The sequence below is a fragment of the Heterodontus francisci genome, chromosome 13 (genome assembly GCF_036365525.1).
Source record: "Heterodontus francisci isolate sHetFra1 chromosome 13, sHetFra1.hap1, whole genome shotgun sequence".
NCBI classification, from domain to species: Eukaryota; Metazoa; Chordata; class Chondrichthyes; order Heterodontiformes; family Heterodontidae; genus Heterodontus; species Heterodontus francisci.
Window position 1 is genome coordinate 5529688 of NC_090383.1, and position 27851 is coordinate 5557538.

Here is a 27851-nt window from a genome sequence, read left to right on the forward strand (position 1 = left end):
CGGTAGGTGGTAATCAGTAGGAGGTTACCTTGCCCATGTTTGACCTGATGCCATGAGACTTCATGGGGTCCAGAGTCGATGTTGAGGACTCCCTACTGTATACCACTGTGCCACCACCTCTGGTGGGTCTGGTGGGTCTGGTTGCTAAGTAAATAAAGCAATGCTTATGTACGTTAATGTTTTAAGTGGCCTGTAATGGCTCTCAATGAAAGATTTAATTTGCAAGGGATTATTGATACAGATCGAATTGTTACTCTTGCAGATTGTTTATCCGTTACCCCCAAACCCAACCAAAAAACATTACAAAAGAGCACACCACATTGCACTATTATACAAAAAAACCTGCTACTGAGTACAGCAATACATCATAATTTGTAAAATATCAATTATTTGAGAAATACATTGATTCACAATCACATGTAAAAACATGATTAAATGATATGCACATTTTAAACTAGTCTTCTGTACCTATTGATCCTGGATCGACTGACACCAACCTACAGAACTGCTGAATCCCACAACTTACCACCAAGTCACTTGCACACAATTGGAGGTAGACTAAAACAATTTAGCACATAACAAAACAGAAAGTACTGGTGAACTATAACTGTGATGGTAACATAAAACGGCTGCCCGTATGAAATTATTTATACTTGTCTCTCAACGCACAGTGCAGCTGTGACGTATCAGCAATGCATTTGTATAAGAGACCTTTGCTTGCTTTAAGAGAGTTGATAGAAATTTCTACCTTCCTTACTGATATTGCCGAGCGTAAATATTATCAATAGAATGGAGATACTGGTGTTTAAACTGTGTTGAGTGATATTAATAACAAATTTGTATCAAATGCATTTATAACAAATTCTGTTTTAAAATAACTGGGTTAATGCCCACATTAAAATAGCAGGCTAAGCGAATTCATACGAACATTTAATGCTTTCATTACTAATACCACACTGTGCAATTTCAATCCAATTGTGTCTACATTAAGGCTTGGTGTTTTTATTATTGTGTGTAGACAATTATAATTTGTCCGTGCTGATGCTTCAGAGGGATATTCTGTAATATTGCATCCTAGGTAAACATCTCCTTATTGATCCACATCAGGCTACGGGTCTCGTTGGGTTTGCACTCATATTCGATGCTGCCAAAGCTGTTACCCCACTGGCAGTGATCTCGTTTGTGATAGTTGTAGAACTTCACTTGCCACACTGTCTCGAAGGTGCCAATGTCATTGAACTGGAAAGGAAAGTGGAAGAGGAAAGAAAAGAACTGCAGTTAAAATTGGGCTTCTCTGGAATATTACAACTCAAAGCCAAATCAGATCACAAGATCCTCAACCCTACATCTTGCTATTATCAGAATGGGACTGGACTTACTCGAATGACTCAATTTTCCCTGAAGTAATTAATGTCACTTACACTCCTGAATAATCTGAATTGACTCAGAATCAGATAAGTAGCTCTCCTGGGTCATTTACATGTTTCGGTTTGCGTTGATAGTGGTTCTTATGCGGGTCTGTCGTCCATGCGGAATAAAATTGAGACAGTGCTAAGCTCTCTATGTTTTACAATGTGGCAGGTGCTGAGAGCTGCAATTTGAACCTGGGCCAAACATCTGCTTGGAGCAGGCAGTAGAGGATATAACGCCAGCTTTGTTTACAGTAAATCTGCATTCACTACAATCAAGTGCTAGTTTTGGGAGTAACAATTTAAAAAAATGCGAAGATTAAATTAATGAGCCCCTTTCAAAAAATTTCCAGTCTAAAAATCTGATTGTATCGAAAACAAGTGGTCCAGAGGCGGAGAGAGTGGTCCAGGGGGAGGGGAGAATGGTGTGGAGATGGGGAGAGCAGTATAGGGGGTGGGCAAAGCAGTGTGGGGAGAGCGGTGTAGGTGATGGGGAGAGTGATGCGGTGGTGGGGGGGGGGGGTGGATGGGGAGAGTGATGCGGGGGGGTGTGGGGAGAGTGATGCGGGGGGGTGTGGGGAGAGTGATGCGGGGGGGTGCGGGGCGAGTGATGCGGGGGAGGTGTGGGGAGAGATGGGGGGGTTAGTGTTAATAATTGGCCCAGATTTTGTGCTTTTAATGATGGCGAAACTGTCAATATTCACCGTCATTACTCTGTGAAGCTGACAGCACCTTCTGCTGTCTGCACATGTGGAGTTAAATGTGGAAATTCAGAAGTTACTGTCTGTGATTCCCTGCTCCTCCCATAGAGTGCGCTGTTGGTGTCCTTGCAGATGGTAATCTGTAAGAAATCACTGAACTGATGAGAACTTCCTTTTTATACTGCAAAATCGCCATTAAAAACTCTGGGAAATTTACACCTTGTTAATGAATTATAACTGGGTTTTTAATGGCATACTAAGACATAACTACTGCTGAATAGCCTCTCTCACCCTGGAAAAATAATTTTATATGTGTGTAATGCCAAATTTTTCCATTATGTTAAAATTTCCATAGTTTAAAAAATTTTTAAAGTTTGTTTATGGTATTTCGAGCTCTAATGTTCATGTCCCCATTTTCATTTCACTTTTTTGTAAAATGTAATTATTGGTGAATGATAATCAGAACATTTTACTTCCTGGTTTGCTGCCTATGGGAATACCTCAATGTGATTGGCTGCTTATCCTGTCTAATGATACTGGTGTTGCTGGATGCCTGAGATCCCCTTGACTTGGTGACAGATCAGACTGACATTGGGTATAGGGGAAAGTTAAGGCACAGAGACCATTAGATCTCTGTGGGCAGCTTTTTGAGTCGGTGGCGAGTGCCGTCACTTCAGTGCTGATTGCAAAGTCCGACCCACGAACTATTGCACTTTGAAGAAATGGATGAAATCGCAGAATGAGCCATGAAAATAATTCAGTCCATCTCACCGAACTGAATCAAACTTCATGTAACCTATTATAATCCAGATCCCTTCAGTTTATGGTCAATCTTCTGCTTGTAACTAAACACAGCCCGTCTAACAATTCTTGGCTAAACAAGCTGAGCAGAGCAATGTCACATCAGTCCGAATGATTGTGGAAAGTAAGCAAATTGATTCCTGACTGGAAAAAAAATAGCTGTAATAAGCTGCACAACAAGCAACACATGAGAATGCTCAAGTGAATATTGAAGGGCTCAGTTTCTTTAGAAAACAGTGTACAATTACAGTTATCTGGTGGTAACAATGAAAATGTGATTAAACTTTAACAGGCCCTAAGCAAGTACTCCAACAGACTTTAGGCATGTAACATAAAAAAGATTTGTGAAATAAATGAATGCATTGAAAGCAAAGGAGATACTTTCTGTAGCAATGGGATACTTTTGCTTTCTCTTTCAAAGCTAACTACTGAGAAATTTGTTGTGATCTGGGACATGCTGCCTGAAAGGGCAGTGGAAGTAATTTCAATAGTAGCTTTCAACAGGGAATATTTGATGGGAAAGTGAATTACGGTGCTATGGGGTAAGAGCAGGGGAGTGAGACGAACTGGATAGATTAATTGAATCAAAGAGCTTGCCCCTCTCTGTGCTGTATCATTCTGTGATTCTAAAAGCTGGTACCTCTCCTCAAATCTCTTAACTCTCACCCCCTATAAAGAGAAGCAATCTGCATACTGTGCAGGGGGAGGGGAGGAGCACAAAGGGTGGCAGAGATGGGAATGGCAGAGGGCATGTGACAGCTGTGGGTTAATGATGGCACATTCAGCAGCTCTTCCAATTGTGTCATACATTAATTATCACCGAACCATATGATGAAACCAACATGACATCCCTTCTATTAAAAAACACACGAGCTCCTTCTCAGAAAACCGTTCTAAGCTCTTTACCCCTTCCCTAGATCTGACTCACAATAAATTCTGTCATTAGGATTGGGTATGTTCCACATGAAAAGATGGAGGAAGCTGATTTCGTAAATAATTTTATAAAAGGGAGTTGGGCAGGTACTCGAGGATGAGGAACTTACAGGGTTAAGGACAAAAAGCGGGGATGTGGGACTAAACACTTTCAAACAGCCAGCAGAGGCATGACAACCCAAATGGCCTCCTTCTGTGCTGTAAGTTTCTAGGACTCTACATCATGAAGTATTCTGCATTTGGCACTGCCAGAACTTAATAACTGGCAGCATCAGTCACCGTCTACCTCCCAAGCTTCCACCATCTTCACAGGTCAAGCATTCCCAATCCCAACAACATAGAACTTATTGCGAGTCAGATCGAGGGAAGGGGACAAGAGGTTAGAATGGTTATCTGAACAGTAGAGCTTATGTGTCTTTTAACAGAAGCACCAGCTCAGAGAGAGGTAGTTAGTGTTAATTGTATATTAGTTGCGTTTAATTGTATGCAGGTGGTGGTCATTTACTGGTGATTCACTTGAGCCCCTATAAATAGGCACAGACTAAAACTGTGGCTGTTGGGTTCGGAGGTCTATACTTGTAATGTGTAACTCTGTAAACAAATATAAAAGTGTGTAAAGATTGGCTCCAGTTCTATCCTTCACCAATTGGCTTTCTAGAGTATAACAGTTAGGGCATGAGCCAGGGGAGTGCATTGGGTGATGGGGCGAACATGAGTGAGCAGGAACAGCTGGTGAGGAAAGTCATTGCTGGCCAGAAAGACCTCTCCATTGAACAGCCTAAGGACATCATAGTCCGATTCTGCCATTGCTCCTCAAGCACAGAGATCTGTTATAGACTCAATTTTCCTACAATGCGTTGGCTCTAGATACAATGAAAATCCATGATGGACCATAATTTGCACTCCACAGACATTACAAGGGATTCTTGTACCATCATCTCCCTCTGTGTCCAACTGACACACATCTGCTCCATCACCAAGACTGCTTACTTCCACCTCCATAGCATCGTCCATCTCTGCCCCTGCCTCAGCTCATCGTTGCTGAAACCCTCATCTATGCCGTCGTTACCTCTAGACCTGATTATTCCAATGCTCTCTTGGCTGGCCTCCCATCCTTCACCCTCCATAAACTTAAGCTCATCAGCCCATATCGTTACTCACACCAAGTCCCATTCACCCATCACCCTGTGCTCACTGACCTACATTGACTACATGTCTGGCAATGCCTCAATTTTAAAATTCTCATCCTTGCTTTCAAATCTCTCTATGACCTCACTCCTCCCTATCCCTGTAATCTCCTCCATCCCGACAACTCTCCGAGATATCTGCCCTCCTCTAATTCTAGCCTCGTGCATGTCCCCTCTGTTAATTGCTCCACCATTGGTGACTATGCTTCATGCTGCCTAGGCACTGAACTCTGGAATTCCCTCCCTACGCCACTCCACCTCTCTCTCCTCCTGTAAGACACTCATTATATGCTGAAATAGGCAAAGCATGACAGATGGAATCCAATGTCAGTAAATGTGAGGAGGTACAACTTGGTTATAAAGAAAGCTGGGTGACATGGAAGAGCAGAAGGATTGGGGGAGTTCAGCTTCATAATACATACAATGCCATAAATGGCTGAGGATATAAAAAAAAAAGTGAAGGGAATACTGGGTTTTATGTGTTGTAGTTCTGTAATAGTTACACACTGGTTACATGTAATCATGGAGCCTTACCACTTACACTTAGGTCTGATTTTGTTCCCAGCTTGATGTCAGGTTCCACGGAGGGGGTGGGGCTGGGAAATCGAAGTGACAGCGGCCCGCCACAGAACCCGACTGCCAGGATTGCCAGGCCCGATCTTCCCGGCGGTGGGAATGGCTGCTCTGCGACAGGACCTGAGTTTACATACTTAAGTTACATCTTCGCACGAATTGAAATGTAAAGCGCAGCAATCTTACCTTCAGCTCCTGATCCTCGGCACGACGAGCGAAACTCACACCCCTTCACTTTCCCGTCCACCACCGAGGTGGGGAAGGGGTGAACCCTGCACTCTGATGGGTGGGGGGGGGGGGGGGGTGGGGTGGGTGAAAGGGCAAACTCTGCACTCTGTTGTACTGTATGGTGGGGGAGGGGAAAACTCTGCATTATGTTGTATCTGCTCCTTCAACAGGTGATATCTCTCAGCATTGTCTGCTTTTTATCTTCTTTTCTCCAAATCAAATAAGTTGCATGACTGTCTCTAAATTAGGGAATAATTAAAAACTCCCTCCTGGAACCTACTGGTACAGCGGGTTCGGTATTGGCTTCACAAACTCGAGGATCTCTAGAAGCTCGGTCAAACCCAGACCACTGGGATAAAACTATCCTTTGTCTGCCTGTTGTAAGGGTCCATTGTGAAGTGACCTTGCACCATCACTGCGATACAGTTTCTTCAGTCACAACCCACAGCACAACCTCTGATTTTGCAACAAACTGGAAATCTTATTCAAAGAGGCTGGATAAAAGCTGCTGTGATAAATGCTGATGCATTAAGGGGTATTTTTCCGACTTTGGGAATGAGAGAATTGGCCTTAATTTCTGGGCCCTGCCGAGGTTGGGAACGGAGGCAGATGTGGCCCGGAAATTACGAGGCCAGCCAGCATGCCTGTTTCCCCACCCTGTTCCTGATGTTGGCCACTTTGGCCAACGCGGGTATGGGGCCTGGCAAGGCTGCCCACCCCCACGAGGCAGGCAGGCAATTAGGCTCATTAAGAGCCTTGTTAGGGGTAGGCATTGGCGGCTGACTGGAATTTTCCAATCAACCTTTAGTTTCCTGATGTGACAGAGGCAGTCACCTGCCCAGGGTTGGGCACCCAGTGGCAGGCTGGGGTGCCAGCACTCCAGGCAGGCCCATAGGCCCTCCCTGACTGCCTGGGTGTGGTTGCAACCAAAGGCCATCCTGTAGAGGGACTGATTCCCCTGTCACACACCCCCCACCTCACCCAACAGTGATGGTCCATCTGCTCTTTCTGGTTTTAAATTATTGTTTTTTAAAGTTGGAGAGAAGGGACTTTTATGTTGAAGCTACCTCTCAGTTACTTACCCTCTACTGCAGCCGGCTGCTCTTCAGAAGCTGGAAGGTCTCCAGGGAACCTGTCCCCATGCCAATTAACGGGGCACCCCTGTCAAAATTCCAACGCGTGACTGTTTCCCCCCCACTCCCAGGGGTGGGTTCGGGACCTGGATACAGACCTGACTCCTGTTTCCCACCCCCGAAGCAAACATTCAGCCCTTTGTTGGGAATTTTACTCTGCGTGTAATCATGCGATACATGATTGTAAGGTCCCTGCTGCTGATACTATCTGCTTGGAATGAAAACAAAGAGTTCCATTTCATTGCATTAAGGACCTTAATTTAAAAAGCAGGAGATTAATTTATTAAAAACGTGCTCCTCCTCAAACCTATTTAAGCCTCAACATAACAAGGTGCATTTCCTTATCCTGCCTCGCAATGCAGCATTAAGACATGCAAACATCAAAGGCATATTATATTACAGTCCAACACAGCTTTCAGTCGTAACAAATGTCAAGACCACCATTTAATTTGGTGAATCAGGTTGTAAGAGCAGGGGCTCCGCTTTGCTAAATGAACTATTTTCTCCTCCCTACAAAAATTACTTTCAAAGCTTTGATAAAATAATTGTTAGAAATGAATAAATGTCTTTAACTCGTTTGAATGTTTTCACCGTAGTAGCAGGAATATTTACACATTTTTAAAATTTAAATCTGGTAGTGTAATGTCAAACCTTACATAAATGCAAAGATGCCTGTGTGCAGACTCTGAAAACACTAATGTTTCTTTGGCACTGTGTGCAGTATGCCTCATACCATAGGAAACCCTCACTATGCCAGTCACTGCCACAAAATTCCATCTGTGCTGAAATGAACAATTACTTTAATGGATAAGAAAGGAAAGGATCTATCAGTATAGATAAAACATCTGACAAATGCTAGAATATCTGCTCCCAGTGCTCTGTGTGATGAGCAACTCCGTGAGCTATGTTTTCAACCCTACCTCAACATACTATGATAATATGAGTAAGTCTGCCTGCTTCCTTCCATATCAGCTCAGAGAGCAACCGCTGTACTCTTAGCAGCCACGACATCAAAATCTGCAAGGCCAAAACCCCCCACAAATTCCCCCCAGTTCAGTTTTACAAAAGCCCCTTGCTGCTGTGAGGTGATATGTATTTAGTAGATCAAAATCACTCGTCCACAAACAGCAACTGATAAAAGATCAATTGTTAATCTTAAAACTGAGATTGACAGATTTTTTGTCAGCCAAAGGTATTAAGGGATGTGAGGTTTACGGAGTTAGGTCACAGATCAGCTATGATCTCATTGAATGGCAGAACAGACTCGAGGGGCTGAATGGCCTACTCCTGTTCCTATGATGGAACCCACTGTAAAAATGAATGTCCCCTAAAAATGGAGAGTGGTCAAGAAGTTGTTCCATGATAGACAAACTGAGGGATGAGAATAGGAAAGGAAATGTACAAAATTTTGAGGGGACTGGTTAGAGTGGAGGTGAAGGGTCCATTCACCTTAGCAGAGAGGTCAGTAACGAGGGGTCAGTGACGAGGGGTCATAGATTTAAAGTGATTGGTAGAAAAATTAGAGAGGAGATGAGGAAAAACTTTTTCACCCAAAGGGTGGTGATGGTCTGGAACTCACTGCCTGAAAGGGTCGTTGAGGCAGAAACCCTCAACTCATTCAGAAGGAGTCTGGATATGCACCTTAAGTGCCATAAGCTGCAGGGCTACGGACCAAATGCTGGAAGGTGGGATTAGAAGAGGTGGATTGTTTTTCGGCCAGCACAGACACGATGAGCCAAGTGGCCTCTTTCTGTGCCTTAAACTTTCTAATCAATTCTATTCTAAGTTTTTTTTTTATTTCCAAAATATACTTTATTCATAAAAATCTGTAAAAATTACATTGCCAAACAGTTTCCAAACAGCACGAAAAAATACAAACATTGCAAAAGAGATCAGTTTCTTTCAATAATGTCATGAGTTTCTTCCCAACCCTTCCGTTTCACAATTGTCATGTCAATTACAGTTTTACATTTACAGCAATTGAGAATATTAACGATACAGTTCGAGGGGTTTCCCATGGTTCCAGCCCCTCAGTCCAGCTTGGTGGGGGAACCTTACACTGTGGTCTTTCCCCATTGAGCCTTTGCTGCGGCTGCCCCAAGCTTTAGTGCGTCCCTCAGCACGTAGTCCTGGACCTTGGAATGTGCCAGTCTGCAACATTCGGTGGTGGACAACTCTTTGCGCTGGAAGACCAGCAAGTTTCGGGCAGACCAAAGGGCGTCTTTCACCGAATTGATAGTCCTCCAGCAGCAGTTGATGTTTGTCTCGGTGTGCGTCCCTGGGAACAGCCCGTAGAGCACAGACTCCTGTGTTACAGAGCTGCTTGGGATGAATCTTGACAAAAACCACTGCATCTCTTTCCACACCTGCTTTGCAAAGGCACATTCCAGGAGGAGGTGGGCGACCGTCTCTTCCCCACCACAGCCAACGCGGGGGCACTGTGCGGAGGAGGCGAGACTTCGGGTGTGCATGAAGGATCTGACGGGGAGGGCCCTTCTCACCACCAGCCAAGCTACGTCTTGGTGCTTGTTTGAAAGTTCTGGTGATGAGGCATTCCGCCAAATGACTTTGACGGTCTGCTCGGGGAACCATCCGACAGGATCCACCGTTTCCATTTCCCGTAGGGCCTTGAGGACATTCCGTGCAGACCACTGCCTGATGGACCGGTGGTCAAAGGTGTTTTTCCGCAGAAACTGCTCCACGAAGGATAGGTGGTACGGCACGTCCCAACTGCATGGTGTGTTCCGCGGCAATGTGACCAGGCCCATCCTTCGCAACACCGGGGACAGATAGAACCTCAGCACGTAGTGACACTTGGAGTTTGCGTACTGGGGATCTACACACAGCTTGATGCAGCCGCACACGAAGGTGGTCATCAGGATGAGGGCCACGTTGGGTACATTTTTCCCGCCCATGTCCAGAGATTTGAACATCGTGTCCCTCCGGACCCGGTCCATTTTAGATCCCCAGACGAAGCGGAAAATGGCTCGGGTGACTGCCACGGCGCAGGAGTGGGGTATGGGCCAGACCTGCGCCACGTAGAGCAACAACGTGAGCGCCTCGCACCTGATGACCAGGTTCTTACCCACAATGGAGAGAGATCGCTGCCCCCACATGCCCAACTTTTGTCGTACCTTGGCTACTCGCTCCTCCCATGTTTTGGTGCACGCCCCGGCACTTCCGAACCATATCCCCAGCACCTTCAGGTAATCTGACCTGACGGTGAAGGGGACAAAGGATCGGTCAGCCCAGTTCCCAAAGAACATGGCCTCGCTCTTGCCGTGGTTAACTTTGGCTCCCGAGGCCAGTTCGAACTGGTCGCAGATGCTCATCAGTCTGCGCACGGACAGCGGATCCGAGCAGAAGACGGCGACGTCATCCATGTACAGGGAGGTTTTGACCTGAGTGCCTCCGCTGCCTGGGATTGTCACCCCTCTTATGCTCGCATCCTTCCTAATAGACTCAGCAAAGGGTTCAATACAGCAAACAAACAAGACCGGGGACAGAGGACAGCCCTGTCTGACTCCAGATTTGATCAATTCTATTCTAAGTAAACCAAGAAAGAAAAAGAGCAGAAGAAATTGAACAATAATGTGGAAACAATTCTCCCAGGTTAGTTTTACTGTCAGTACATTTTTCGCTTAAGGCAAATAAATTATCCTAAAATTATGAAACAATATTGCTTTTGTAATTATGGAGTGAATTTATATAATTTTAAACATCCTCGTAAAAAATAAAGTGTATCCATTTTCTGATCAAAAAGCAATATTACTCTTTTCATAATTTAAATTTTTACCCTATTTGGACTACATTGATTTCAGGCTTCAAAGTTGTACACATCTGTAGATAATTATATAAATATCCTTTATGTCCTGAGTCGCAATGCTGGCCATTAATAATTATTAGGCAAGTTGTTGGAAACGGGCTCATCTGAATTAAATGGTTTTTGTTTTAAGGCACAACACTACAGATCTGAACTCTTTGTAAACGTGCCAGTTTACACTGAATGTGTAACTTCTGTGTCTCCAGAACATTTGAGAGATTAAACCAGTAGATTGAGTTATCACGTGTTTCCACTGAGGTAGCACAACCAGTCAAGTTATGAAAATATGCTCTGATATGCATGACAGCAATGGAGAGGGTAGAACTTTATGAATAAGAATGGAGCTGTACAAAAATTAAATGAATTGAATTTCTTTCCTTTGTTAACTGCTTTACATTTAAGATTAATTATAGTTACATACAGAGGGCTGGATCTTACCAGCACCACGACATCAGGGGTCTTGGTGGGGAACCTGGAAAATACCTCCGTGAGAGGCCCGCCATGGGCCCCGCCCCATATTACCAGCAGCGACGAGGCCTCGTGGCAGCCCCCACCTCGCCGCTCGGCGAAGGCAACTTAATTTAAATATTTAAATTAATTTTAATGAATGCATAATTACTTACCTTGTTGTGACGGCTGTCCCACGCCAATATTCCGGCCGGTTGCCGGAACTCCCATGCCTTCGGATTTCCATCCGGAGATCCGAGGCGACATGCTGGTGGGGAGGGGAGAGGAGTGAAGTTTTCAGAGCGGGGAAAACTCTTGCTATTGGTTGAGGGGATGGTGAAAAGGGGCTGAAGATCAAAGTTACTAAAGTTCAGCGGGGGGGGGGGGGGGGAGGGAAAGTTTGGGATCGGAAGAAAAGTTTATTTTGGGGGTGGGGGAAGAGGGCAATTAATAAGCTGATTAGTCATTGTGGGGGGGGGGGTGAAAGAGGGGATTGGAACTTTGAATAAAATTTTAGTTTTAATTTTTTAATAACTGTCCCTTTAAAAACTTAAATGCCTCAGAAGGGCCTGAAGCCCTTTAAAAATAGCGCCGGACACCGTTGCTAGGGACGGAGAACCCGCCCCCTCTATGTCATCGAGGGCGGGTGCTCTGCCCCCTTCATGTAAATGAGCCAGCATGCTAAATATTGCGGCGGCTCAGCAGCGTACATCTCACATGAGCGCCGCACTGTTTTTGAAGCTCGCCGCCAATCTCAGCTGTAAAAATTTAGCTGAGAGTCTACAGCACAGTTACGGGCCATTTGGTCCAACAGGTCTATGCAGGTCTGAATGAGCCTCTCTCACCCCTCTTCATCTCACCCTACCAGCATATCCTTCGATTCCTTTTTCCCACGTGTTTATCTAGATTCCCCTTAAATCCATCAATGCTATTTGGCTTGACTACTCCCTGCAGTAGTGAGTTCCAGATTCTCACCGATCTTTGGGTAAAGAAGTTTTTCCTGAATACCCTTTGGATTTATATATCTGAGTTTCCACTAGTTATATTGAGAAACTAGAATCTCTACCCTCCAACAACTTATATTTATACAGCGCCATTAAAATAACAAAACAACTCAAGGCTTCACAGGAGCATTATAAAACATGACACTGAGCCACATAAGGAGATATTCTGTCAGATGAGCAAAAACTTGGTCAAAGAGGTAGGTTTTAAGGAGTGCCTTAAAAGGAAGAAAGTGAGATGGAGAGCCGGAGAAATTTAGGGAGGGGATTCCAGAGCTTGGGGCCTAGGCAACTGACAGCACGGCCACCAATGGTGGAGCGATGAAAATCAGGGATGCACAAGAGGTCAGAATTGGATGAGCACAGATATCTTGGAGGTTTGTGGGGCTGCAGGACATTACAGAGATAGGGAGGGGTGAGGCCATGGAGGGATTTGGAATAGTTAAGTCTCTAGGTAACAAAGGCATGAATGAGGGTTGGCATTGTACAAATTTATAATGCCAAAAGACATGAATTATCTCACTTTTTGGAACACCCTCTTGAGACCTTCTCCTATGCACTGGAGATAAAAGTACTTCAGCAATATTGGCACACGGGAGCAACCTGCAAGAGTAGAGTCAGCATTGCTTGAATGGCCTCTTGCCAGCATTATAAACTTTATCTTAATAAATCAATTTACATGTTACACCTTTCTAAAAAGAATCTGCTCATTTATGACACTGGTGCTGTTGATTTTCTGCTCTCATGATTTTTAATTGGAAGAGTTCTCACTGATGTGCTGCATCAGGTGTTACACAAACCATGACATCATTCTCAACCAATCAAGAGAAACCAGTGCTTGGAGGCTTTAGAAAGAGTGATGCAGCCAGCTGCCACTGCCAGATGTTAAAGAGTTCATTACATTAATTCCAGGAACCGTGCAAGCCGGCAGAAAATGTACTAGTACTTCAAATATACTTGCATCGGAATCAGTGCAGAAAGGTTCACTAGATTGGTCTCTGGGATGAGGGGGTTGTCTGAAGATGAAAGGCTAAGTAAATTGGGCCTGTATTCTCTGGAGTTTAGAAGAATGAGAGGTGATCTCATTGAAAGATACAAGACCTTAAAGGGGCTGGATAGGGGAGACACAGAGATTATTTCTGCTGGTCGGTGAATCCAAAACATGAGGGCACAGTCTCAGGATAAGGGGCTGATCATTTAGAACGGAGATGAGGAGAAATTACTTCACTAAAAAGGGTTGCGAATCTTTGGAATTCTCTAATCCAGAGGGTTGTGGATGCTCCACCGTTGAATACATTTAAGGCTGGGATAGGTCTCTCAGGGAATCAAGGGGCGGTAACTGGCGAGCGGGTGGGAAAGTGAAGTTGAATCCTACGATCAGCCATGATTGTTTTGAACGGTGGAGCAGGCTCGATGGCCAAATATGGTCTACTCCTGTTCCTATTTCTTGTGTTCTTGTGTTACTTGTGAAGTCTATGCAGAACTCACATTTAATGATCGATATTTCTTTTAAATTAACTCAACCCTTAATCCTTCATTCACACATTTTTTAATTTATTTATTCATTCATGGGATGTGGGCGACGCTGGCCAAGCCAGGCCAGCATTTATTGCCCATCCCTAATTGCCCTTGAGAAGGTGGTGGTGAGCTGCCTTCCTGAACCGCTGCAGTCCATGTGAGGTAGGTACACCCACAGTGCTGTTAGGAAGGGAGTTCCAGGATTCTGACCCAGCAACAGTGAAGGAACGGCGATATAGTTCCAAGTCAGGATGGTGTGTGACTTGGAGGGGAACTTGCAGGTGGTGGTGTTCCCCTGCATTTGCTGCACTTGTCCTTCCAGTTGGTAGAGGTCGTGGGTTTGAAAGATGCTGTCTGAGGAGCCTTGGTGCATTGCTGCAGTGCATCTTGTAGATGGCACACACTGTTGCCACTGTGCGTTGGTGGTGGAGGGAGTGAATGTTTGAGGATGGGATGCCAATCAAGCGGGCTGCTTTGTCCTGGATGGTGTCGAGTTTCTTGAGTGTTGTTGGAGCTGCACCCATCCAGGCAAGTGGAGAGTATTCCATCACACTCCTGACTTGTGCCTTGTAGATGGTGGACAGGCTTTGGGGAGTCAGGAGGTGAGTTACTCGCCTCAGGATTCCTAGCCTCTGACCTGCTCTTGTAGCCACGGTATTTATATGGCTACTCCAGTTCAGTTTCTGGTCAATGGTAACTCCTAGGATGTTGATAGTGGGGGATTCAGCGATGGTAATGCCATTGAATGTCAAGGGGAGATGGTTAGATTCCCTCCTGTTGGAGATGGGCATTGCCTGGCACTTGTGTGGTGCGAATGTTACTTGCCACTTATCAGCCCAAGCCTGGATATTGTCCAGGTCTTGCTGCATTTCTACACGGACTGCTTCAGGTTCTGTGGGGTTGCAAATAGTGCTGAACATTGTACAATCATCAGCGAACATCCCTACTTCTGACCTTATGATTGAAGAAAGGTCATTGATGAAGCAACTGAAGATGGTTGGGCCTCGGACACTACCCTGAGGAGCTCCTGCAGTGATGTCCTGGAGCTCAGATGATTGGCCTCCGACAGCCATAACCATCTTCCTTTGCGTTAGGTATGAGTCCAACTAGCAGAGAGCTTCCCCCCCCCCCCCCCGATTCCCATTGACTCCAGTTTTGCTAGGGCTCCTTGATGCCACACGCGGTCAAATGCTGTGTTAACGTCAAGGGCAGTCACTCTCACCTCACCTCTTGAGTTCAGCTCTTTTGTCCATGTTTGAACCAAGGCTGTAATGAGTTCAGGAGCTGAGTGGCCCTGGCGGAACCCAAACTGAGCATCACTGAGCAGGTTATTACTAAGCAAGTTCTGCTTGATGGCACTGTTGATGACACCTTCCATCACTTTACTGATGATTGAGAGCAGGCTGATGAGGCGGTAATTGACCACGTTGGACTTGTCCTGCTTTTTGTGTACAGGACATACCTGGGCAATTTTCCACATTGCCGGGTAGATGCCAGTGTTGTAGCTGTACTGGAACAGCTTGGCTAGGGGCGCAACAAGTTCTGGAGCACAGTTCTTCAGTACTATTGCCGGAATATTGTCAGGGCCCATAGCTTTTGCAGTATCCAGTGCCTTCAGTCGTTTCTTGATATCACGTGGAGTGAATCGAATTGGCTGACGTCTGGCATCTGTGATGCTGGGGACTTCAGGAGGAGGCCAAGATGGATCATCAACTCGGCACTTCTGGCTGAAGATTGTTGCAAATGCTTCAGCCTTATCTTTCGCACTGATGTGCTGGGCTCCCCCATCATTGAGGATGGGGTTATTTGTGGAGCCACCTCCTCCAGTTAGTTGTTTAACTGTCCACCACCATTCACGGCTGGATGTGGCAGGACTGCAGAGCTTAGATCTGATCTGTTGGTTATGGGATCGCTTAGCTCTGTCTATCGCATGCTGCTTACGCAGTTTGACATGCAAGTAGTCCTGGGTTGTAGCTTCATCAGGTTGACACCTCATTTTGAGGTATGCCTGGTGCTGCTCCTGGCATGCCCTCCTGCACTCTTCATTGAACCAGGGTTGGTCTCCTGGCTTGATGGTAATGGTAGAGTGGGGGATATGCCAGGCCATGAGGTTATAGATTGTGGTTGAGTACAATTCTGCTATTGCTGATGGCCCACAGCACCTCATGGACGCCCGGTTTTGCATTGCTAGATCTGTTTGAAATCTATCCCATTTAGCATGGTGATATTGCCACACAACACGATGGACAGTATCCTTAATGTGAAGGCGTGACATGGTCTCCACAAGGACTGTGCAGTGGTCACTCCTACCAATACTGTCACGGACAGAAGCATCTGTGGCACGCAGATTGGTGAGGACGAGGTCAAGTATGTTTTCCCCTCTTGTTGGTTCCCTCACCACCTGCCGCAGACCCAGTCTAGCAGCTATGTCCTTTAGGACTTGGCCAGCTCGGTCAATAGTGGTGCTACTGCGCCGCTCTTGGTGATGGACATTGAAGTCCCCCACCCAGAGTACATTCTGCATCTTTTCCACCCTCTGTGCTTCCTCCAAGTGGTGTTCAACATGGAGGAGTACTGACCCATCAGCTGAGAGAGGGCGGTAGGTGGTAATCAGTAGGAGGTTACGTTGCCTATGTTTGACCTGGTGCCATGAGACTTCATGGGATCCAGAGTCGATGTTGAGGATTCCCAGGGCAACTCCCTTCCGACTGTATACCACTGTGCCACCACCTCTGCCGGGTCTGTCCTGCTAGTGGGACACGACATACCCAGGGATGGTGATGGCAGTGTCTGGGACATTGTCTGTCAAATATGATTCTGTGAGTATGACTATGTCAGGCTGTTGCTTGACTAGTCTGTGGGACAGCTCTCCCAACTTTGGCACAAGCCCCCAGATGTTAGTAAGGAGGACTTTGCAGGGTCGACTGGGCTGGGTTTGCCATTGACGTTTCCGGTGCCTCGGTCGATGCCGAGTGGTCCATCCAGTTTCATTCCTTTTTATTGACTTCGTTGACTTCGTAATGTCCTCATAATTAACACACACTTCCAGACTTACTTTTTAAAAATGTCTCTTAAAGGGTAGAAATTATTTTCTCTTGATTGTTTCACCCCTATTCTACAAATAAGTGAGCTACCTCATTGATAAAAGGTAGTCAAACATGGGGCATCACCATTCAATAAGATTCAATTTGGTAATCAGACCAACAGCATCTTCCAGATTTTAAACTAACCCTTTGTTCCTTTATGAGGTATTTTGTTACCAATAAATTACTTTATTGTGAATTAATGTTTCTATCTCTCAGATTTGGATAAAAGGCAGTCGATCCTGAGAAATAGTTACATCAAACAGAACAAAATTCAAATACTCCTATTCAATTATTTGATACCATAAATTGCGAGTGTCAGAAATATTGATACTAATTCCAGTCTTAGATTCCATTATTATTCAACACCTAGTTAATTTACTTGAAATTATTTTAGCAAAGTCCCAATGACATGAGATACATTGAGTCAATTAAAGCTAACACTCAATGGAATATACATTTCATTGAGAAGGTACTTTTAAATTATTCTGCATTTGAGGTATTAGAGATGGAAAAGATCAATTCCCCATGTCAATTGCGAATACTTACATATTAACTCACTTACAGAAAACCCATCCAGTTATCCTGCCAAATATACCTCTCACTGCAAGTTGCATTCCTGTGACTCATCCCCTAATCTGTGCTGCACTACTGTGCAGAAGTGCCAAGTGCCTCCTCCTGAAGTCCCCAGCATCAAAGATGCCAGACTTCAGCCAATTCGATTCACTCCCCGTGATATCAAGAAACGACTGAAGGCACTGGATACTGCCAAGGCTATTGGCCCTGACAACATTCTGGCAATAGTATTGAAGACCTGTGCTCCAGAACTTGCCGCACCCCTAGCCAAGCTGTTCCAGCACAGCTACAACACTGGCATCTACCCAGCAATGTGGAAAATTGCCCAGGTATGTCCTGTACACAAAAAGCAGGACAAATCCAACCCGGCCAACTAGCATTGCATCAGTCTACTCTTGATCATCAGTAAAGTGATGAAAGGTGTCATCAACAGTGCTATAAAGTGGAACTTGCTTAGCAATAACCTGCTCAGTAACGCGCAGTTTGGGTTCCGCCAAGGCCAGTCAGCTCCTGACCTCATTACAGCCTTGGCTCAAACATGGACAAAAGAGCTGAAATCAGGAGGTGAGGTGAGCGCGACTGCCCTTGAAATCAACACAGCATTTGACCGAGTATGGCATCAAGGAGCCCTAGCAAAACTGAGGTCAATGGGAATCAGGGGGAAACTCTCCGCTGGTTGGAATCATACCTAGTGCAAAGGAAGATGTTTGTGGTTGTTGGAGGTCAATCATCTCAGTCCCAGGACATCAGTGCAGGAGTTCCTCAGGGTATTGTCCTAGGCCCAACCATCTTCAGCTGCTTCATCAATGACCTTCCTCTAATCATATGGTCCAAGTGGGGATGTTCGCTGTGCAATCATCAATGTTCAGCACCATTTGTGACCCCTCAAATACTGAAGCAGTCCGTTTAGGAATGTAGCAAGACCTGGACAATATCCAGGCTTGGGCTGATAAGTGGCAATGAACATCCACACCACTTAAGTGCCAGACAATGACCACCTCCAACAAGAGAGAATCTAATCATCTCCCCTAGATATTCAGTGGCATTATGATTGCTGAATCCCCCACTATCAACATCCTGAGTGTTACCATTGACCAGACACTGAACTGGAGTAGCCATATAAATACCGTGGCTACAAGAGCAGGTCAGAGGCTAAGAATCCTGCGGCAAGTGACTCACCTCCTGACTCCCCAATGCCTGTCCACAAGGCACAAGTCAGGAGTGTGATGGAATACTCTCCACTTGCCTGGATGGGTGCAGCTCCCACAACACTCAAGAAGCTCGACACCATCCAAGACAAAGCAGCCCGCTTAATTGGCACCCCATCCACAAACATTCACTCCCTCCATCACCGATGCATAGTGGCAGCAGTGTGTACCATCTACAAGGTGCACTGCAGCAATGCACCAAGGCTCCTGAGACAGCACCTTCCAAACCCGCGACCTCTACCAACTAGAAGGACAAGATGTATGGGTACACCACCACCACCTGCAAGTTCCCCTTCAAGTCACACCCCCATCCTGACTTGGAACTATATCACTGGATCAAAATCCTGGAACTCCCTTCCTAACAGCACTGTAGGTGTACCTACACCACAAGGACTGCAGCGGTTTATGAAGGCTGCTCACCACCACCTTCTCGAGGGCAATTAGGGAGGGCTAGTCAGTGAATAATAATTTCCATGAATAAATAATAAAAAAAATTGGACCACTGAGCAGCAGGACCAACCAGATCACAAAAACTATCGTAAAGGCCAAGGTGGAATGGAGATACAAATTAAATTGTGACGGTCGGACAAGGTGACTCAAGTGTCAACAGACAAATTTAGGACTGGCATCCGATCATTTCCACACAAACAGTTAGCAATTCTTGAAATGGACTTTAGGGCAAGCAGGTGGAAACCAAAAATTTGGAAAGTTGACCCGAAATTGTGATGGGGGAGTGTAGGCCTTCTGGATGGATGTGCTCAAATGGACCTCCCTTATCCACATTTATTTTCTTAACTATCATGTGAATTTCCTTAATAGTACCGCTTTCCTTATTGGGCAATTTGAAATTGGTAATTCCGATCATTGCTGTTGAATAAAGTGTGACTGATCAAGAAAGAAACCAAAAAAAATTTCGACACACATCTAAAAGATTTAACATTTGATGTTCAACAGCCAAGTGGCTCCTTCAAGCAATTTATGACTTTCAAGTTCACCACAATAATCTCTTGTTGACTTATCTCTGGAAAGTATCTTCAGTTGATCAGTTATCTGGGAGGAAGTCATGAGATGATGTGCCACAAATTGTCTGCATTATCACTTCTGCCTGCAAGATTTCTAAGCTTATTTTTTCAGTTTCTCTCTCACACTGTGAAGTGGTCTTCTGCCAATTTTACATAGCATGAAACAGGCCATTTGGCCCAACTGGTCCATGCCGGTATTTATGCTTCAAACGAACCTCCTCTTACCCTACTTCATCTCACTTCTCAGCATATTCTTCTATTCCCTTCTCCCTTATGTGTTCATCTAGTTTCCCTTTAAATCCATCTCTGCTATTCTCTCAGAATGGACATATAATTGGCAAGTGAATTTCAAATATTACTGAGAAAATATGAATGGAAACGGGGTAGAGGAGCAAAGGGATCTGTGAGAACAAACGTAAAAAACGCCAAGAATAGCACCACAGGTTAACAAGGCCATTTTTAAAAAAAGCAAATCAAACATCAGGGTTTATTTCCAGAGGGATAGAATTGAAAAGTAGAGAAGTTATGCTAAACTTGTATTGAACCCTGGTTAGACCACACCTGGAGTACTGCGTACAGTTCTGGTTGCCATATTGGACAGAAACAAGTATAGAGGCACTGGAGGAGCTGCAAAAGAGATTTACAGGGATGATACCAGAACTGTGAGGTTATACCTATCAGGAAAGGATGAACAGGCTGGGTCTCTTTTCTCTTGAAAAGAGAAGGCTGAGGTGCAACCTAATAGAGGTCTTTAAAATTATGAAAGGTTCTGATAGAGTAGACACAGAGAGATTGTTTCCACTTGTGGAGAAGAGCAAAACTAGAGACAATCAATATAAGATAATCACCAAGAAATCAAATAAGGAGAATCAGTAGAAACTTTTTTTACCCAGAGAGTGGTGAGAATGTGGAACTCGCTATCACAGGAAGTGGCTGAAATGAATAGTATGGATGCATTTGTGGGGAGGCTGAGTAAGCATTTGAGGGAGAAAGGAATAGAGGGTTATGCCGATAGAGTTAAATGAGGAAGGATGGGAGGAAGTTCATACCTACCAACATACAAATTAGGAGCAGGGCTAGGCCACTCAGTCCCTCGAGCCTGCTCCGCCATTCATGGCTGATCTGATTGTAACCTCGACTCCACATTCCTGCCTATGTCCAATAACCTTTCAGCCCCAGCCCCTTGCTTATCAAGAATCTATCTACCTCTTAAATAAATATTCAAAGACCATCTACAAGTTGCACTGCAGCAACTCACCAAGGCTTCCACCCGCCTTTGGAGGAAGAGAGTTCCAAAGACTCACGACCCTCTGAGAAAAAAAATTCTCCTCATCTCGGTCTTAAATGAGCAACCCCTTATTTTTAAACAGTGACCCCTAGTTCTAAATTCTCCCACAAGAGGAAACATCCATTCCACATCCACCCTGTTTCGCTTCTTACTCTTCTGAACTCCAGTGGTTGCAAGCCTAGCCTGTCCAACCTTTCCTCATAAGACCACCCGCCCATTCCAGATATTAGTCTAGTAAACCTTCTCTGAACTGCTTCCAACACATTTACATCCTTCCTTAAATAAGGAGACCAATACTGTACACAGTACTCCAGACGTGGTCTCACCAATGCCCTGTATAACTGAAGCATAACCTCCCTACTTCTGTATTCAATTCCCCTCACAATAAATGATAACATTCTATTAGCTTTCCTAATTACTTGCTGTACCTGCATACTAACCTTTTGCAATTCATGCACGAGGACACCCCAGATCCCTCTGCATCTCAGAGCTCGAGTGCAGTATAAACACCAGCACGGACTGGTTGGGCCGAATGTCCTGATTTTGTCTTGTATATTCTACATAATGTGTTTCAACTGCTCCCTGATGTAGTGAGTTCCACATTCTCACCACTCACTGGTTAAAGAAATTTCTCCTGAGCTCTCTATTGGATTTATCTAGCTTATATTTCTGGTCCCTAGTCCTGGTCTCCCTTGCTGCAATTTACCAGCTCTCAATTGGGACCACATACTGCTGCCTGGAGGCCAGCCCTCCAAGTGGAAGGTAAATTCAGAGAGTGAGAGGTGGGGTGGGGGGAGCGCGGGATAGGGGAGGGGAGAACGGGACCTGTGAGAATACAGAGAGGGGAGCCCAGGTAGTGGGATCCACTTTATTCTTATGGGGCCCGGGGCAGTCTCCTGCTCCTCCTGGGCCCACAGAAAATATTTGTGGCACTTTCCTTTTTGGGCCTCTTCTGCTATTGGGCCAATTCTGGCCTCTTGCGAATCCATGACTTCCATCGCTCCACCATTGGCAGCCGTGACTTCAGCTGCCAAGGCCCTAAGCTCTGGAATTCTCTCACTACACCTCTCCACCTCTCTCCTCCTTTAAGGAAGCTCTTTAAAACCTACCTCTTTGACCAACCTTTAGGTCACCTGTCCTAATATCTCTTTATGTAGTTTCGTGTCAATTTGATAATCACTCCTGTGAAGCGCCTTGGGGCACTTTACTACATTAAAGGTGCTATATAAATGCAAGATATTGTGTTACTGTGCCGTTAGATTTTATTGAGCGAAGCATTATGGTGCCTTCTCCACCCAATGGACCCTTAATATTGTATCAGCCTCCTATGTACGATTATACATCTTCAATTTGAATGGATCAACAAGGCTCCCTGCCTGCTTCATCTTGATTTATTTTGAGGCAATCACTATTTTCAATATTTACTTCGGCAATAAAATTTCCGCTTCATATAGGCAGTTACTCAGTTTCGAAACCACGATTTGTATTTATTCTGCTATAAAAGCAGAAATGGAAGATAAGAGGAAGCGATCGGAATACTATCATGTTTCAAAGGGAATCAGAATTAATCATAGAAATGTTGACATAGAAGGAAGTTATTTTAATCTATTGTGCCTACAGCATATAATACAAAAGTGAAAATGATGACACTAAATCACTGCACACTGAAAACAAGCTAATAAAGAAATACATGTGTGAAAAATAAATAAATGATAGTTTTGGGGGAGAATAGGCAGGTAAGCCGACACCATCAAGAATATTCCCTGTGAATTGGCACTGTTCAGGCAGTGTCAATTAATTCCCTTAAAAAGAAGCTGGCTGAATTTTCAGTTAAGAACAGAACTGACTGTTTTAAAGTTAAAAGAAGCATAAAGAATGCCCTCTGAAACATGATAGTATTCTGATAGCCTCATATCACAGGAACTATTTGTGAAATGTAACTGCTCTGGGTTGAATAATGTCATAAATTGGTATCTTTAAGTTTCCATTCAATTGTCTTTAGAGTTCAGGAAGCAATTATGCCGAGCTACAGATTTTGACTGTTTTACCTCCGTCAAGGACTAAATGAATTGAGTCAAGTTTAGTAGAGTGAAAATTATACATGGTCTAGGAACATAGGAACAGGAGGAGGCCATTCAGCCCCTTGGACCTGTTCCGCCATTCATTTAGAGCATGGTTGTTCTGTACCTTAATTCTATCTTCTATATTCTATGGGGTGGCACAGTGGCGCAGTGGTTAGCACTGCAGCCTCACAGCTCCAGCAACCCGGATTCAGTTCTGCGTACTGCCTGTGCAGAGTTTGCAACTTCTCCCTGTGTCTGCGTGGGTTTCCACCGGGTGCTCCGGTTTCCTCCCACAGCCAAAGACTTGCAGGTTGATAGGTAAATTGGCCATTGTAAATTACCCCTAGGGTAGGTAGGTGGTAGGGGAATTGTGGGGACGTGGTAAGGAATATGGGATTAATGTAGAATTAGTATAAATGGGTGGTTGATGGTCAGCACAGACTCAGTGGGACGAACGGCCTGTTTCGGGGCTGTATCTCTCTATGACACTATCTACCTGCCTTGGTTTCAAAACCCTTAATACTCTTGCTATTCAAATAGTTATCAATCTCGGTTTTGAAATTTTCAGTTGATCCCCAGCCTCAACAGCTGGTTGGGGGAGAGAGTTTCAGAGTTCCACTATCCTTTGTGTGATGACGTGGCCTCACCCCTGAATGGCCTAGATCTAATTTTAAGGTTATGTCTCTTTGTTCCGAAGTCCCCACACCCGAGGAAATAGTTTCTCACTGTCTCTGCCCTAGCAACTCTGTTGGAAAGAGCAGGCTTAATGGGATGAAAATCCTTTCATCAATTCATGTCTTATGTTCATTAATAGGCAACATTGGTGGTGGCTGGGTTCAGGTGCCCTTTCAGGAGTTTTCATTACCGTGGTGCTGAAGGACACAGATTAGCGAGTATAAGGTGGAACCTTACAGGATCCCAATGACACAAAGAATGACTACCTTCCACATCACACAAAGGGTAGTCCATGACTAACGATGGTTAGGGACATTGATTCAGCTTTGGGCTTCAGATCACACCATGGAAACACCAAGAGTGAAAGGTAAGTCACTCGAACCACAATCCTGTTTGCAATTAATTTTCTGCCATCCAATTTTATACTTATGGATGGAATTTAAAAAAAATCTGCTTCTACTGCAAGTCTCTGAATTCAATGATCTCACAGAATATTGGGATTTTTCATTTTAATATTTCAGAGTTTCACAAAATAATTAATGGAAAATGCATCCTGTGAATAGCAACCCCCTTATGGAGCTGAATCACTAAGGAATCCGCAATTTCCAATATAGTATGGAGTAAAAATGTCTGTCCATGTGAAATTGAAACTCTTAACCATAGAATCAGGAAAAGTTTACGGTACAGAAAGAGGCCACTTGGCCCATCGTGTCTGTGCCGGCTGAAAAACAATCCACCTATTCTAAATCCCACCTTCCAGCATTTGGTCCGTAGCCCTGCAGCTTATGGCACTTGAGGTGCATATCCAGAATCCTCTTGAATGAGTTGAGGGTCTCTGCCTCAACTACCCTTTCAGGCAGTGAGTTCCAGACCATCACCATCCTCTGGATGAAAAAGTTTTTCCTCATCTCCCCTCTAATTTTTCTACCAATCACTTTAAACCTATGACCCCTCGTCACTGACCTTCTGCTAAGGTAAATAGACTCTTCACCTCCACTCTATTCAGACCCCTCAAAATTTTGTACATTTCAATCAGATCTCCCCTCAGCCTTCTCTGTTCCAAGGAGAACAACACGAGTCTATCCAATCTTTCCTCATAGCTGCATTTTTCCAATCCTGGCAACATCCTCGTAAATCACCTCTGTACCCTCTCTAGTGCAATTACATCCTTTCTGTAATGAGGTAACCAGAACGGCACACAGTACTCAAGTTGTGGCCTAACCAATGAGTTATACAGTTCCAGCATAACCTCCCTGCTCTTGTATTCTATACCTTGGCTAATAAAGGAAAGGATTCCATATGCCTTCTTAACCACCTTATTGACCTGTCCTGCTACCTTCAGGGATCTGTGGATATTCACTCCAAGGTCCCTCACTTTCTCTACACATCTCAGTATTTTTCCATTAATTGTGCATTCCTTTGCCTTGTTTGACCTCCCCAAATGCATCACCTCACACGTCTCCAAGTTGAATTCCATTTGCCACTTTTCTGTCCATCTGACCAGACCATCAATATCTTCCTGCCGGCTACAGATATCCTCCTCACTATCTACCACACGGCCAATCTTTGTGTCGTCTGCAAACTTCTTGATCATGCCCCCTACATTTACATCCAAATCGTTAATATACACCACAAAAAGCAGGGAGCCAGTACTGAGCCCTGCGGAACGCCACTGAAAACAGCCCTCCGGTCACTAAAACAGCCGTCAATTACCCTTTGTTTCCTACCACTGAGCCAATTTTGTATCCACCTAGCTGCACTCCCCTGGATCCCATGGGATTTTATTTTTTTAACCAGTCTGCCATGTGGGACCTTGTCAAAAGCCTTGCTAAAATCCATGCAGACCACATCAACTGAACTACACTCATCTATCTTCCTCGTTACTTCCAAAAAATTCGATCAAGTTGGTCAAACAAGATCTTCCCTTAACAAATCCGTGCTGACTATCCTTGATTAACCTGTGCCTTTCTAAGTGACAGTTTATCCTGTCTCTCAGAATAGATTCTAATAATTTGCCCACTACTGAGGTTAGACTGACTGGCCTACAATTACTCGGTTTATCCTTTACTGCCTTTTTAAACAGAGGTACAATGTTAGAAATTCTTCAATCCTCCGGCATCACACCTGTATCCAGTGAGGACTGGAAAATGATGAGCAGACCCTCTGCTATTTCCTCTCTTGCTTCTTTTAACAGCCTAGAATACATTTCAGCTGGCCCTGGTGATTTATCAACTTTCAAGGATGCTAATCTCATTAATACTTCCTCTCTCCCTATGTTTATCACATCCAGTACTTCACACTTTTCCTCCTTAACTACAATATCTGCATCGTCCCCCTCTTTTGTGAAGACAGATGCAAAGTATTCATTAAGAACCATACCAAAATCTTCCGCTCCTACACGTAGGTTACCTTTTTGGTCTTTTATGGGCCCTACTCTCTCCTTAGTTATCCTCTTACTCTTACTGTATTGATAAAACATCTTTGGGTTCACCTTAATTTTGCTTGCCAATATTCTTTCATACCCTCTCTTTGCTTTCCTAATTTCCTTTTTGATTTCACCCCTCCATTTTCTATACTCCTCTCAGCTTTCTGTAGTACTGAGTTCTTGGTGTCGGACATAAGCTTTCCTTTTCTACCTTATCTTACCCTGTAGGCTCCTTGACATCCATGGAGCTCTAGATTTGGCCACCTCACCCTTTATCTTTGTGGGCACGTGTTTACCCTGAATCCCTTGAAACTCCGCTTAGAAACACTGATGTCTTTTTCTTAATCCAACATATGCTTTTTTTCCTTAATATTATCGGTTTCCTTCTGCTCTATCCAAACTAGATTTAGTAAATGTCAAAGATACTATTAAAGGATCTCTTCAACTGTTAGAATGTATCTGGATTGTGGCTCTGAATCTTTGTTTTTACCTGGATTATGACTTGCAGAGGCTGGCGTTCCCCGCTTTTGGTGTGAGCCACTCCCTCTGTGTCATACTCGCCAGTGTAATCCACCATTTGGGGGTCTCTCGATTGCTCTTCCAGGGCAATCGGTACTGCACCGATCATCATGGATCTGCAACCAAACAAGGCCCTCCTTTCAGTTTGTAACCCAACATCCTTGCCTTTAGCACCTTCACGGTTCAGTCACAAGTCAACATTGCAAATCAAAGACACAAGATCTGAGATTATTGTGCATTTAAAAAAAAAAGGTTCCAACCAATGTGACAGCCTGTAGTGATCTTGACTTTTGCGAAATGTCATTGATGAATATCATGGAGGTGAGGATATAAATTACACGTTTGATAGGAAGAAATGGTAAATATTTAATGAAATACCAGTATGTTCTCCAGGACAGGATGTATAAGCGTGTAACCCGCAACCTATTCTCATCCAACCCTCATAAATAACCCTATCAGGAGATTCCCAGCTCGCGTATACCCAATTCTACAGCCTGTTTTACCATCCGCCACTCCCTCTGTTTGGTTAATAACCAGCCTTTGGCTTTAGAACGGCAGTGTGGCATTTTTGCAATGCTAATTATTATCAAACGAGAATTGAGATTGAACCGATTATAGGAAGAGCTGATTATCTGCCAGGGGCAGAGGCGGTTTTAACAGGCGCCTTGTCGAGAACGTTAACATCTTGTACAAGAAGCTGAGCAGCCCGAAGCCTCAGGATAGGTTACCCCAGGCTCTATCCGCTGCAGCAAATTAAAACAATAAGCATCCGCACGTTTAAAAATAGCAAACTGTCCAAATACACCGCCCACACTCAGCTGCTCTGTATAACTCACCCCGGCATCGCCTTTTGTACTCACTTGGCTGACACTATCCCCGGCTTCAGCAAGATGTTGATCTTGTATTTGGCTCCTGTTAACAGTTTGATGGTGCGGTTCTGCCCAAATCGCTGTCCATCGACTTTGAAATACACCGGCCCGTCACCGGGTTGGATTTTCAAAGAGATGGCGATTTTCAGTAAACTGGGAATTTCGCCCATGGTCGGGAAAACTGGGCGTCTCAGTGTTGGCGATGGGACCGGCGAAAGGAAATACTGGACAGTTAAAAGAAGGTTCTGGTTTCTTACCCCATGGGCAATGAAGCAGAACCAGTAGAAATCCTTTTAATATCTGCAGACCGTACAAGCAGGACTGCAAACATCAACCTGGCAGGGCTAAATCCACTCTGATTGCAGACAT

The 27851-nt window shown here is 44.6% G+C and overlaps 1 protein-coding gene across 1 annotated transcript; it reads right to left on the reverse strand.

Moving 5' to 3' along the window:
* Positions 1–202: 202 nt before the first annotated feature.
* Positions 203–27851, reverse strand: cnrip1b (cannabinoid receptor interacting protein 1b). The gene is made up of 3 exons (XM_068045720.1): positions 27474–27851; positions 26585–26729; positions 203–1239 (listed from the first exon to the last, which is right to left on the reverse strand). The coding sequence occupies exons 1-3, from the start codon at positions 27650–27652 to the stop codon at positions 1075–1077; spliced, it is 489 nt and encodes a 162-aa protein (XP_067901821.1). The 5' UTR covers positions 27653–27851; the 3' UTR covers positions 203–1074.

What these genes read in the sequence shown, in the direction of transcription:
- cnrip1b (XM_068045720.1), bottom strand. Translation starts at nt 27,652, where the DNA reads ATGGGCGAAATTCCCAGTTTACTGAAAATCGCCATCTCTTTGAAAATC. An exon ending in CCGGGGATAGTGTCAGCCAA is followed by an intron (nt 26,730 to 27,473) that starts GTGAGTACAAAA and finishes GTTTGGTTGCAG; the next exon opens with ATCCATGATGATCGGTGCAG. An exon ending in CTCTGCAAGTCATAATCCAG is followed by an intron (nt 1,240 to 26,584) that starts GTAAAAACAAAG and finishes TTTCCTTTCCAG; the next exon opens with TTCAATGACATTGGCACCTT.